General features: G+C 35.7%; 1 protein-coding gene across 9 annotated transcripts in view; it reads right to left on the bottom strand.

Moving 5' to 3' along the window:
* The window catches only part of LOC150076647 (myosin heavy chain, muscle-like), a 138,992-nt gene extending 124,265 nt beyond the window's left edge, over nt 1–14,727 (bottom strand). For 5 of the 9 annotated variants that reach the window (XM_090386350.1, XM_090386354.1, XM_090386351.1 and 2 more), the window contains exons 1-2: nt 14,618–14,725; nt 4,951–5,243 (exon numbers count right to left, since the gene is read on the bottom strand). In XM_090386350.1, coding sequence (XP_090242476.1) covers nt 4,951–5,142 — 192 coding nt within the window. In that variant the 5' untranslated portion in view covers nt 5,143–5,243; nt 14,618–14,725. Of the gene's footprint in view, nt 1–4,950; nt 5,244–14,617 lie in introns of all 9 variants that reach the window. The other 4 variants (XM_090386356.1, XM_090386357.1, XM_090386358.1 and 1 more) reach the window with 3 other exon arrangements.
* Between the last annotated feature and the right edge of the window lie 340 nt (nt 14,728–15,067).

Below are 15,067 nucleotides of genomic sequence, written 5' to 3'. Positions count from 1 at the left end.
CTGTTCTGTCAACCAACAATCACTGACCACCCCAACACAAACGCTGTACAGGAGTTAAAATTGAACTGAATATTTAAATAAAGACTTACAACATGTTTGGAAATTAAGTTTATATATAACTTTAAAAATCGATGTAGATATTATTTGAGTAGCAAATGAAAGCTAAATAGACATTAGACAATAAAAAAAAACAGCGAATAACAAAATACGAAAAAAATTATAACTTTGATTGTCTGGTTAGACTGGACTCTTCTATATAGTGTCTGTTTTAAGGGACCAATAAACTCTTTAATTTTTGCCAAAAACAGGATATGTATTGGCTTATTAAATTAAAATTTATAATAAATGGAAGCTTTGCTATTTCATATTGTTATAACAGTTTATAAGATTGGTATTGGTATCAATATTATACCACACATATATTTACTGCTGGATGAGGGTGGGTCGTTTAACTAACTTGGTCATCAAGATCCCCCAGATTTAGTAGGGTTTCATTAAAGCATATAAGTCCCCCTCTCCCCGCTATTTGCACTGCAGGAATGGGATTAGAGCTTCTTCTGGAACACAAGAAACCCGTAAAATATGGGAAGAATTTAATAATCGACGGGACATGTCGATTGACCTATAGATATTATGCCAGATATAATAGTTCATTTATTTATTTTTTGAGTTTTGTAATTTGAGTTATTAGAAAATACTCGTATTAAAACTGGTGCTAATCTTTGGAATCAAAATGCAAAACATAAAACTTGTGACACACGTAACTGTTGAGAACGTGTCTAATAAGGTGACACTTTACAGCGTTCTTCCTAAAAATTAAATAGCCTAAAAAAGACAATACCATACTTCTGAAATTATTTGTTTAGTAGCTAAGTTTTCAGAAACAAGTGAAGTAGTAGTAGTAGTAGTAGTAGTAGTAGTAGTAGTAGTGGCACTTGATGCAAGAAAGCAAGTGTAGGAGCTTATGCAGCATCAGCCAAAAAAAAAAAAAAAAAAATCACACCATACCCTCCAAATGCCTGTCCAGTTCCTCCTTAAATTTATTTAACCTATCAACTTCCACAACGACAGATGGAAGTTTGTTCCAGCAATTAACCACCCGCTGGCTAAAGGCAAATTTCCGCACATCTATTCTACATCTATCCTTTCTTAATTTGAACTTATGTCCCCGTAGGTTCGTATTCTGAACAAGTGGGAGGATCCCATCAGAATTCAGCGTGCTCAACCCATTCAAGGCCTTATAGACCTCAATCAGATCACCGCGCAGGTGCCGAGTCTCCAGCCACTGCAATTTGCAGAACTTAAGCCTCTCTTGGTAAGAGGATCCCTTCATTCCCCTCACCAATCGTGTTGCTCTTCTCTGTACACGCTCAAGCAAATCTACATCCTTCCTAAAATGAGGCCTCCAGACCTGTACGCAGTACTCAAGGCGTGGCCTGACCATTGCCTTATACAGAGGGACAATCACCTCCTTTTCCCTGCTAGCAAAATTCCTATATATCATTGACAAAACCCCATGACCTGCCCTAGCAGCCTGTCTACATTGCTCAGAAAACTTCATATCTGACTGCACAATTACTCCCAGGTCTTTTTCATTTTCTACCACCTTAAGTGTAGTACCACACAGTTGGTACGTTTCTCTGGGGTTACTTCTATCCATATGCAGTACTTTGCATTTGTCAAGGTTAAACTTCAGTTGCCACTTCTTAGCCCATCTGCCCAAATTATCTAGATCCTGTTGCAGTAGCACACTGCCATTACTGTCATTAACAACCCTGCCAACCTTCGTGTCATCTGCAAACTTCGACATTAAGCCTGATATACCTTCATCAATATCATTGATAAATATACAAAACAACAGTGGACCCAACACCGAACCCTGTGGGACTCCACTAATAACATTAGTCCACGAAGAGCAGCACCCATTGATTACCACCCTCTGTCTTCTCCCACTTAACCATCCTTTTATCCATTGTAGCAACTTACCCTTAATACCATTCTGCTCCAATTTGTACAGTAGTCTTCCATGCGCAACAGTGTCAAAAGCTTTCCTGAAATCCAAGTATATGATATCAAAATTATTTTTTGCATCCAGTTCCTTTGTGACCACATCAAACCAATCAAATTTGTCAGACAAGACTTTCCCTTAACAAACCCATGCTGTGTCTGAATTATTGCTGCAGTCTTGTCTAGATGATCCTGCAATGCATCTTTAACCAGTGACTCCATTATTTTACCCGGAACAGAAGTTAAACTAACTGGTCTGTAATTACTCGTGTCACCCTTCGAACCTCCTTTGTGAATTGGGGATACATTTGCACATCTCCAGTCCGTGGGAACCTCCCCTGAATCCAAGGATGCTCTCATAATTATGGCTAAGGGTTTGCTTAGTTGCTTTGCCGCCTCCTTTAATATAACTGGATATATCCCATCCACCCCAGGTGCCTTTCTTATGTTTAACTTCAACAATTTCTCCTCCACTTTGCTCTCAGTTATTACAAAATCATTAAGCACACTGCTACAATTTGATAACCTTCTTCCATTTTCAAACTGTAATAATTCCTCACGTGTGAATGTAGATGCAAAATACTCATTCAGTTTGTTTGCTATCTGAGCAGGATCATCAACAGTCGAACCATCGATGTCAAGTGGACCAATCATATTCATCCCCTTCCTTTTAGAGTTTATATAAGTAAAGAAATCCTTGCTGTTTTTCTTAGCATCTTTTGCCAAAGATTTCTCGTAATCCGCCTTTGCCTGCCGAACCTCCTTTGTGACCTGATTACAGACTAGCTTATATCTGCTACAGGCTTCTGCGTCGCCTGATAATTTATATGCATCCCATGCATTTTTCTTCTCTGACACGAGTCTCATTAGCTCATAATCGTCAAATACAAGGGACAGTCAAAAAATTCTGAGAACAGGGTATATCAAAATTATAGGATAGGTTATTTTGATAGCTAAATGTCTTATAAAAGAATATGAAAAGATTGTATGTCAATATCTTCTGCAGTTTCTAAAATTTCGTTATGTTGGAAATAGAATGAATATCCAACAAATTGAGCATCGTTCAGTAATCAAATTTTTGACAAAAGTGGGCAGAAATGCTAAAGAAATCCATACAAGATTACTTTAGCATGTTACAATGGCTGGTGTTTGGGATAAAAAATACTAGTTATGCTACTGTTGCAAAATTGGTCTACAGAATTCAAAAGAGGAGGTGAGTCAGCTGAGGATGATCCAGGGTCTTGTCGGCTATCTGTTCTTTAAGAAATCAGTTTTGAAAGAATTGCCATCGTTGAAGAAATAATTTCAGAAAACAGAAGAATTAAAGGACCTGAACTTAAATATCCTCTGGAAGTATTTTAGCAAAAAAAAAAAAAAAACAAACGTTTGGAAATGTCCAAAGTTTGTGCAAGATGAGTTCCCAGAAACCTTCCCATTCGTGACTCCACCCTCCATCAGAGGGTGGAGTCATCAAAAGAGAATTTAAAATGAATTATCGTTCATCCAGATAGATTTTTTTATCCCGTTTGGTGACTGGTGATGAAACCTGGCTATATTTTTATGCTCCTGAATCCAGATTAGAAAGGATGCAGTGTGAGGGAAGCACAAGGGATCGCCAACCCCGGAAGAGTTTCGAACCCAACTGGAAAGTGTTTACCTCAAGCTTCTGGGACAAAAAAAAAAACCAGATTGTTGTTAATTATCTTGCACCTAAAATCTATCACCCTGAACCACGACAACAGAGAGATATTATGCCGCACTTATGCCAAAGTTAAAAACTGCAATTCGGATAAAAAGACGAGGAAATATGAGTTATCGGGTTTTACTTCTCCTGACGATGCACCCGCGCACAGAGCCCCAGTTTCTCAGGCTAAAATTCATGAATGTGAAGAATTAAATCATCCCCCTTACAGCGAAAGTCTGGTCCGAGTGACTTCGATTTGTTCAGAAACATCACTCTCAACTCATTGCACTTATCCGTTGTATTCAAATCAAATTATCAGTTGAAAAAGAGTCTTATCAGTCTTGAAAGCTGCTGCCATTGTATATTTTATTGTATTATATTAAACTGGGTTATCATTGTATATTCTTCACAACCATGGAGCCAGGTACACCAGGCCCATTCGTTACAAATCAAGTGTCATCTTCGTGGAACTCATTTTAAAGAAGTTGAATGGCTAAAAGCAGCTGTAGAAGCTTGGTTCGATACTCAACTTGAATTTTTTTGAAGGAGTATTTTGAAGATTGAATACAATAAGTGTATTTAACTTCGGGGTGAATACATTGAGAAAAATTACATAGAATTTTGTACGTATGAAATTGTTTCGAAAGTTCAGAATTTGAGGTTTAAAACCTCTGTACTGTGCAGAGAAGGGTAAAAGGGGTGGGAAATAGGGTGGCCTGCTGACATTTAGTTTAAAGATCTGCACGTGGATATCTGATTTACATTTAAAAAGAATATGCCGTAGTGCTTTCTGCGAAGCATAGGATAATTTCAACAGCTAAATGCAAGAGAAAATATTTGGAGTGTTGTGGATTAAAAAATTTAATAAAAACCGATAAATGGCTACCTGTGATCAATTTGGAATTTTACCGTTTAGCTACTAAACAGATAACCTCAGAATAACTGCAGGCAACTTCATTATATTTTACATTTTTCAGTTGTGAGAAAATGTATAAACTTTAAGCAGTGTTGAAACCAAATCAGCTTCTTTGAGGGGGAATTCATAAATCGTCAGAGAAAATTTAGCGTCCGAAGGGAAGGAAGCAGATTTTGTTTTCTTATACACATTTATAAGAAAAAAAAAAAAAAAAAAAAAAACCTTCTTTACACTCCTTTAATTCTACACTGCTTTAAAGAAATAAGTACTGAATTGGCAAAATATCCCAGGGTTATTTTGCCAGTTATTATTGGTCAATATTTATATTAACTGAATAGCTTACCTCGCCTCCAGGAACATCCACTGTCACCTGATCCCCCTTGGTGCTAACGATGTTACCCAGAATAAAGCCATCTTTCTCATCCGGCACCCAGACCATTTTTTTGCCATCGTAGGGCTTTGTCTGGTCCTTTCGTTTCTGCTCGAGAGAAACGAAAAGGTAAGGTGAGGGGTCCGGATCTTCTTGAGCAGACATTTCGATTTACTGGTGGTTGGAAAGATCTGTCGGAACTTACTGCGGATGATCGGATGGGATCGACACACAAGGTCAGAGTTCAGAACAGCCCAGGAGCCTTCCTGCAATGAAAGGGCATTGTATAGAATAAAAACTCAAAAGTTCCTTATCCATTAAACAGCTGTGACGTTACTGGAACAGAACAGTGACGCTATAGTTGTTTATTGGGTAAGGAGGGTAGCGTCACTGATGCTGTTTGTATTATGAATGTATATTTTAGGCATTCACCTAAAGATATCGGATACTCGTAGGAATATTCTGTTTCATAAGTGTTGCTTCAATGACTTAAACAGAATGAGTTTTATGACACAAAAGAATTAACACCCCTCTGGGTTAGAATTATTTACACATATATAAAGAGTTGTAACGTAAAGGTACGTTGTATGTACAGAGGTATTTAGTGAAGCTGATTAGCGTTGCTAAGTATCTTATTTTATATTTTTTCGAATTTACCGAACACTTGGCCACAAGCTAATAAGTGGCAAGAATTAATAAATAATGCAACCTCATTACTGTGTAATACAAGAACGAAATAAAATCAAAAAAGATTTACCAAATATTGAGAACGAATATTTGGAGTTCAAAGGTTGCGTGTTTTGCTTGAATGTATCTTATTAATATAACACATTAATTATATATTTTATTAATTAATCACCATGAACAAATTTTTTATATTTTAAATGTTATTAATAAATTGTATTTGGATTCTTTTTACTGATTTCGTCTCGCAGAACAGCTTAAATCAGATTATACATAAGCTTACTTGCTTCTATTTATATATAAATATATTTTAATAATGAACGTTTATTATTTTATATATTTAATAAAAATACGCAATAATACAATTATTTCAGTACTAAATATATAATATAATTTAAACACATATTTATGTTTATTATTTTATGTTTTATATTATTTGCACGTTTTTTATAATAATATAATAGTAGCGCAGTGTTTGTAAGTGTAGGAGTTTTAAAATGAAATACATTAATAAGAAATAATTCTTCTCTACGAAAAGGGATTGGGCCGTTAAGGGCCTAGTATTTTGCCATGGCGCCCTCCCGTCGTGCATTGCGATGTAAGTAGTTGAAGATTAACTTCTTGCTTTGACCGTATTACCAAAGCAAAAGGCCACTCCCCTTTTGTGACTGCATACTGGAGGTCCTTAATAAATTTCCTTCCATATTGGATACTGACTCGATCTCAAAATGTGTGTACCTTTGTCCAATGTTACCCCAAAACTACAGAACTTTTCAAAATAAGGTGGTGCATGATGGGAATAGTGAAATGGTTGATAAAGAATGAAGTTAAGAATGTTAAAGTGATTGAATGCCAAGAAATATGAAACTGTGATCAAAATATAATCTACTTACAAAAACGATTTTTAACAAACCTGATTGGCTTAACGAATTCGTAAATTAATCAAAATTTAGCTGCATATTCATTTATATTTGATAATGAAATTGTAATATTGTCTCAGTTTCTTCTCAACTGAATTAGATTTTTTATACTCCTCCCACTTTAGAGAAACATTACTGGAGGTTCTTAATAAATTTCCTTCCATTTTGGATACTTCGGTATGAAACTAACCAGCGCTACCAGCGCCCTCTGGTTGAACCTATTTCGATAAAATTTTATTTGAGTTTGATAAGCGCTGGAAAGTAATAAGAAAAGTAATTAAGTTTTAATTAATTTTAAGAATTATTTTTTAAATTTAATTAATTAATTTAAAAGAATTAATTATTGCTTAATCTCTATGATTAATTATGAATGCTTTCGTTTTGCTTTGCAATAATGCGAATAATTAATAAGACAAACATTAATTGAAAATGAGATAAATATAACGGAAAATCATGAACGTTCAAAAATCAAAAATTAACTTTCATTAGATATAAACTGAGTTTTAATGATTTTGAAAACTTATCGGAAATAACCCAGTGAGGCTAACTTATTGCAATGCATGCAATTACCATTAATTAGAAGAAATACGTAAAAACGATATCAGCTACATCTAGCGGTGAAAATCATAAGCATAACTGTGCGCCACGTTGTTTATTCAAGTAAAAAAGGCATGAAAGCTTTCAAAGTATTAAAATAAATAAATTTGTTTATATTTCATTATAACAACAAAATAATCCTATTTCTTATTATGAATGTGATATATATTTGTATACCGTCCCCCAACTATGCTCATAGCTGAACGTGCAGTATAGTGAATGTTGAAAACCCCAAATTGCTTAACTTCAACCCTGCCATCACTTCTGCCCGCTACATCCTCCACCTGAGATCATTTAACTGCATCCTCTAATGAAGAAGAATTCAGAAACTCCTCCATTCGTGGACAGGATTCGAACCCCAACCTCTAATGAAGAAGAATTCAGAAACTTCTCCATTCGTGGACAGGATTCAAACCCCAACCTCTCTAAGCGAGTAGTAGTAGAGAAAGATGTATCGTGCCAACTCGGCTACTATGGAAGCCCATGGTCCACTATTAATGAAACTATTGACTTTTTTTTTTTTTTTCTATGGCAACGAAAATTATATTTTTTAGCTTATTTTTGGAATGCAGGCTGGAAAAGGTTCGCTATCGTTGCTAATGACTATCCTTGGTTAATTTCTTTCCAGATGATCCGAAAATGACTGTAAAGCGCTCACCCCTTAAACTGTAACTAGAGGATGGTGGGGGTAGAGTTTAGAGAGTGGTCATTTTTCTAAACATGTTAAATAAAAAAATAATTATTTCTATGATGCAGCACGCTGATAATAAAATAGGGTTAAATTTATTTTATGGTATAGAATATGCTTGTAATCTAGAATAAGTTTATCCTGGATAAACTTATTCCTTTCGCAAACTAAACAATAAGTCTGCTACAAATGGGACGAATTTGAGGCGATTTCTTTGGCTTTGAGGAGTACATGTCTCGCTAATTAATAAAGGAAGGGCTAAGTTCTAAATGGGTAACTAAAGAAGGTGGTATGGGAGACGATACGGTGAGTTTGACTTTTATAGGGAGTAAGATAATGGAATCGGTGATAAAGGATGCAATACAGAACATCTTGATAAAGATGAAGGGATCACGACATGGTTTGTGAAGGGGAAAGTCTTTCCTGACAAACGTGACTGATTATTATGAGGAAGTCAAGGTATTTAGATGCTGGAAAAAGTTTTGATTTAGTATATCTACATTTTAGTAAAGCTTTCGATTCGGTTCTTCGTAGAGGGTACAGACTGGAACATGTTAGAATTTCTAGGAAGACCCTCAAGTGGATCAGAAGTTGGTTAAGTGAAAGGAGGCAGAGGGTGGTAATTAATGACAATCTTCGGAGCCCTCAGGATTCAGTATCGAGTTCCCTTTTAATTTTATTTCTGATCCTTCCCAATGATACCGGTAAGGCTATACGGAGCAACTTGTTAGAGTTGGTTGTTTTAAATGATTTAAAGGGATGGTTAATATTGGAGATCAGGCTATGCTGCTTCAGAATGAATTATATTAGTTACACATCGGGTCTCAAAGATGGTAATTGAAGTTGAGTCCTGCTAAATGTAAGGTTTTTCATTTAGGGAAAGTATATCCCGGGGTGATATACAGACTATGAGATTTGAAATTAAAGATGGGTCGAAATGAAAAAGATTTAGAGGCATAAGCAGATAGATAAATAAGATCTTTATTGTACAGTTCACCGGTACACGCAGGTACCACGACCATACAATACCCTTCACGGCACCATGCCAGGGGTTAAGATTTAAGGGTACAAGCGGATATGTTTTCCTTGCCGTGTAAGGCAGGTGGCCAGGAAGGCTCAGAGCCTGCTATCAGAACCTTTTGCCAACACGGTGACAGATATCGTCATTCCTCTTTATAAAATGATCGTGAGAGAACATTTGAAATATCATATTTAGGTATGGAGGTCAAATATAAAAATAAGAACATAGTTCCTAGAGAGGGCCAAAGAAGGGCAACTACATTGTTTGGATGTGCTAAGGACTGTCTTTATGAGAAACGTCTTAGAAGATGTTTACTGCAGAGTAAACATCTTCTAAGACGTAAGAGGTGCTAGACGCCTTTATGGCATCCTGATAAAGGTGTTTAAGATCCTCAAAGGAATAAGTAGAATGAACGAGGGAAGTGATTTCATGTTGGTTGGTGAAACAAGAACAAGGGAATACAAATATAAAATTTCTGAAAGAAAATGGAAGATTAAATCATGATGTTCAATTTCTGGCAGTGTGTCATCGGAATACGTTGCTTCCTGAGGTAGTTGAGTTGGACAGGATTCAAGGTGGAATTGAGTAGTTATTCTTTAGAAATGGGCATATTGGTGATTGACTCAAGGATATTTATATATATATATATTTTTTTTTTGGCTAATGCCAAAAAGTTTCGCTGTGTTTTGCCTGATTAATACTTCTAATAGTAAAGTGTGAATAACATCTTATACCTTGAAGCAAATCAATCCCAAATCGCCTCATTATTACGCAATGAAGAAATAGCACTTCTTCCCTAAAGAGAAGGATTGATATTTATCTGTAACGTGCATTATCGAGACGACCGTTGAAGGGATAAATCCCTGAAACAGTGGTCTGGGTGGCACGCATTGCAAGTAAATAGCGATATACTTCTCTTTACAGAGCAGAAATGTTCACTTGTACTGAAAAACGGAGGCAATTCTGCGGTTTACTTCACAATACGAGATAAATAACATTTTTTGGGTTACGCTTACGTTAGTGTTATGGAATTCCCTTAAATCTGAAGATTATCAGTTCTGAATTAGCCAGAATCTTTATATTTAATTAATTTACTTTGTATAAAAATATACATTAAGCCTATCAAATTTAAGCGCTTTAGCGACTTATGTTTAAAAGAACTATTCACTGTGGAAGAGTGTATGTTTTTAGAACGTTTTACCAATGCTAGCCTCCTCATGAACTTTGGTTTGCCCCTTTCTAGAGGATATAAATCCTGTCATTATAATTGTTAAAGCGGATAAAATATATATTGAAATATATCTATATATGTAAATATTCATTTTCATTTAATTCATTTATATTAATGTACGTAATAGCACTGTTCACTTATTATAAATAAGTAATCTACTCTAAAAATCTTTTTAAATAACTATCTTGTAAATATTTGTAATTTCAGGTAAATAAGTATTTTGTAAATAGTTGCAAACTCAAATAATAAGTGAGGCATAATTTTAAATGAATTTAATTAATTGTCGAATATTTGAATATACTGTTCAAATTATTGTAAGTGGCAATTATTAATTTGTGTATAAGATCATATAATCCTATGTGTACATCATATTTCTTGTAGACACCCTGCTCGCTCATGTTTGGATTGAAAACGTTCGTATAGTTTTTCTTGCGCAGATTAAATCTGTATTTCAAAAAATATGTTTCGTTACCTTATATAATGTAATTTTCTGTTAATATTAAAATAATATTCTCAAAAGTTATTAGTTATCAACAAACCCTTAGGTGATTTTTTGCAAAAATTATGCATAAAAATAGTATTAATGTTAATTATATAATATTAAACTAATTATAGCGCAATATTTAAAATAACTGAATTCATTTATATAGGTTTGATCAGACCAATATGGCTACTTGTATATCCAAGAATATATCAAACATTGTATTTACGAAATCTTTAATCTAATCTGTAATGAGGAGCAGTTTCACACGATATTATACAATATGAGCAAACAAATGCTCGTACATACAGAGACAGGAGAGAATTGATTTATTAGCGATATTACTCTCCACATTTACTTAGCATAGTTATGCATATTGCTAGATCGAATTCGTACTCCACCACACAAAAAAAAAAGTATTTCAAGATATCCACAAATTTCCAATGTAACCATAAATATATATTTAATTGCTTTTAAATTCCCTTGTCGTCTTCGATTACATAAAGCAGAGATTCTCAAACGTTAATACCTTTGAACTTCTTAAATTTTTTTCATAAATTTCGGGCGCCTCCTCCCAAGTTCGAGAACGGCAAATAAACAGATCTGAATAAAGTTAAGCTATGAATATAACTACTTTTCTAAATGAATATATACTTCAATATATTTAATCTCAAAGAAATAAAATACGAATAATAGAAATAATTAAAAACCCTTCGTACCTGGATTAGGATTAGTACGATGGTTTCTCGATATTTTGTTAAAAAAATGCTTAATGAAAAAATAAGAGCCCTCCCCCCCCACCCCAAATCAAATGTGCCCATCCCACACTTTGGGAACCCCTGGTATAAAGAAATACAGGCAGGAGTAAAAAGCAAGGAAGTCACGGAGCGAATCTCTTGGCCCTAAGGGTATTCCTCAGTTTCAAAGTATCATATTTCGAATTAAAAGTGTTTTTAACATTTCAAACTAAAAGTTTTTGTAACCTTGTTTAGAACGCCTCAAATAGCTTCATTAGTTATATAGTTAGCAGTATATACTATTAATTCATAATAATAAAAAAAAAGTCTGAATTTGAGCCAGACTGCATCTTAGCCATGTCCTCAGTTAGGTCTGCTACAATTGCTCTGCTTAAGTCATGTCTTCCGAACCCAGATTCGTCCTGTATGCTATCTATCTCTTTTCATTATTTCGAAATAGTAAAGTCTGTGGCCTCTAGCACATCCTTGCGTATTGGGTATTGGTAAATCTGACCTTCAGACATAGCTAGACTTCGACATAAGGAATTGCACAAGTATCCAGTTTATTATGAACTTTCAGAATTTCATGAATGGCAATGTATTCGAGAATTAAGGATATTCCGAAAGAAAAATGTAAACATTTGAAAAAAAAACAAAACAAAAGAAGCAAATCTACTTCGGTCAATTTATTTTTATTGTATCTGTCTTAATAGTGAGTTGCTTATCATACGAGGTATGACTGACTGTATCTTGAAATTGCGGGGTCCCATAGAGTTATGACCTGTCGCGACACGTTCGAAGAATCATCTAGATGTAGTAATGCGCGATTCATTTATTTCAGTCAGTCTGAATTCATGCGCTTTGAACAAACGGCGTTTATTTGTTTTATTCTTTTATGCGTTTCGTGGTGGAATTTTAAAACGAGTAATTATACTGAGCAGGAATTTTCATCATTCAAATTAGGGAAACTGTCCAATAACCCACGAAATGTTAACAACGGCTTTCGGAAAAGATGATGTGTGTTGTTCGAAAACTGATTCTCAAAGTTTAAAGCCGCATGTCCTTCGAAGACGATTTTTGCTCCAGTTTCCCGTCATCTTAAGAAACGGGTGATTCAATCGTTCGTATTTGTGAGATGATTAGGAGTAACCGACGTTTAACTATCTGAGAGGTTGCTAGCGAAATTGGTATTTCGTGTGTTAAAATTAATATTAGTATTAGCAGTGGCAAATGATGCAAGCAAGTAAGCTTAAAGCATCAGTCAAAAAAAAAAAAAAAAAGATTCCATTTCATCCATCCATACCCTCCAAGGATTTCTCTAGTTCTTCCTTGAATTTATTCAAACTGCCCACATCCACAACAACTGATGGAAGCCAATAATCAACCACCCGCTGGCTGAAGACAAACTTCTGCACGTCTATCCTGCAACCATCGTTCTTCAACTTGAATTTGTGCCACCTTATGTGTAGTCTCGGCAAGAGAAAGAATGCCACACATTTAGCTTACTCAATGCATTCAAGGCTTTAAACATCTCAATCTGAACTCCCCGAAGGTGCCTAGTCTCCAGACACTGCAATTTTCAGAAATGGAGTCTTTCTTGCTAAGAGCACCCTTTTGTTCCCTTCACCAATCTAGTTGCCCTTCTCTTCACCCGTGCCAGCAGATCTACATCCTTACTAAAGTGATGCTCCAGACCTGGATACAGATTGATTGACATGTCAATCAACTTTAACACAGTATTTGAAAATGCGACGCGTTTCAATCAACTTTGTGGCTGAAACGCGTCACCAGTGCGTACTGTGCGTTTCTCAATCAAGAATTCTTTAAAGTTCCTCACCGGTAATCACAGAGAGCGGCGAGTTTTTTCATTAACGTGCAGCTGTTGATCCACACTTTGTTTCTTTCATCATGACTACTTTCGAACCATGCGTGTATGGCTATGATCGGGAAGAAAAGCCTCAATACCCTAAACGGAGGACTCCATATTTTCCAAGGTCCAAAAAAAGCAAGACAATCTCAGAGCTTTGTTCATTATGACTTTGTCTTGCATGCTCAAGCAGTAAAGCACGAAAACTATAAAAAAAATTATAAGAAGATTGCACGAGGGTTCAGAGAAGAGTGCCAGGAATTAATCATTCCAACGCCACTGCACACTCTGCGTTTTTCCATTCAAGAATTTCTTGTGAATGATTCCGCCAATGTGATCCCCATCCTCCATAATCACCAGATTTAGCTCCTGCGATTTCTTTTTGTTTCCCAAGCTTAAAGCATCCTCGAGAGGTCAGAGATTTTCGGTGACAAGGATTATTTAGAATGTAACGCAGGAAGTATTAGTAGTTCTAAAATATGCATATCAGAAATGCTTCCTGAAGTTGCAGAAACTTTGGAATGGTTATGTACAGGGTGACTACTTGAAAGGAGTTCCATCCTAATAGCCGGTAAATTTCATCATTTCCCAAATACTAGTTCAGTCCTTAAACGTTTTCATCGCGCCTCTTATATCTGAAAAATTACTGGGAACCGATTAACTCTCTGAATGGTACTGCACTCAGGTTCAAATCGATGTAGTCATCCAACATAAACTGAATGAAAATCAGCTGAAGAAGTAGTTTCAGCGAATGCTGTCCATCGGAAAGCATGAGGGCTAAAGAGCATTTCTATTAAGGTTCCTAATTCAATTTGAGAGGCGAGTAGGCTTAAGAAAGTAGCCCATTTATTAAAGATCATTGAGTTTATGAACTGTCGACTTATTCTAATTACAGTAATCTAATTAGGCATAACCTCCATAAAATAAATTAACATTTTTATTTAATCCTAATTGAATCTTTAAAAGTAATTTCGTGTGGTAGCCGTCTTAGTCTGTTTTTTTTTTATAACTTCTAGAGTTCGGCCTTTTCAGATACTTTCAATATAATAGTAAAGATCTTATTAACTACTAAATAGTAACAACCTTATCAACATGTGTGTTTGAAATTAAAGCTATTGATTAAAATTGTTATGGAGGACCTTTGTTTTTTCTTTGTTATAATAAGCAATTAATCTTAGAGTAATACGATAGATACAAAATATTACGATTTGGAATTAGACTAGGCGTTCTCTTCAAGCAGAAGGTAAATCCACAGAAGATGGTAGAAATTAGGCTTCAGTACACGAACTCCAGTTTGGCTCCAGTAGCCGACCGGAAATATTCCAACGAGTATCCGTAATGATGTGAAAGCTTTGTTAGGCCTAATGTAACCAAGAATCACAAAAACGGCAAATACAATGGGCAAAGCACTTACGTTCGAAAGCTGTTCTGCAGCCTTAAGTGAAAAGTTTGGCTTTTAAACTAATGCAACCAGATATCGCTGCCATATGCGATAGTCAGAAACGTAAGCCGAACACGTATTGGTTCTTTTACCACGTGAGTTAAGTCTCGTGGTATTTCTCGATCAATCCTACCTCCCCATGCAAAGTCAACGAGTCTTCGTGATCCGACTGGGTAGTCACGTGTTATTATGCTGCCATTTTGGGCCATAGTCGCGAAAGTTACTCTTGGAATCTGATGTTTCTTTCCATTTTTCCTCTCCACCCCCAACTTTTCCATTCGCACGTGGACCCTTCCAAGCTTCTCTCCCTCGCATCTGGAGAGGGTCATCTTTGCCAAAAATAACACCCTCTCACGTACAGTCCGTCATTGGCTAAAAAGCCATACAGCAAACGCACCTAATGACTCAACTGGTACGTGTATC

This window comes from Mastigoproctus giganteus, chromosome 12 (genome assembly GCF_048544385.1).
Source record: "Mastigoproctus giganteus isolate SK-2022 chromosome 12, ASM4854438v1, whole genome shotgun sequence".
Lineage (NCBI taxonomy): Eukaryota > Metazoa > Arthropoda > Arachnida > Uropygi > Thelyphonidae > Mastigoproctus > Mastigoproctus giganteus.
Note: the sequence above shows the minus strand (reverse complement) of the source record. Positions and strands in the feature narration are given on the sequence as shown.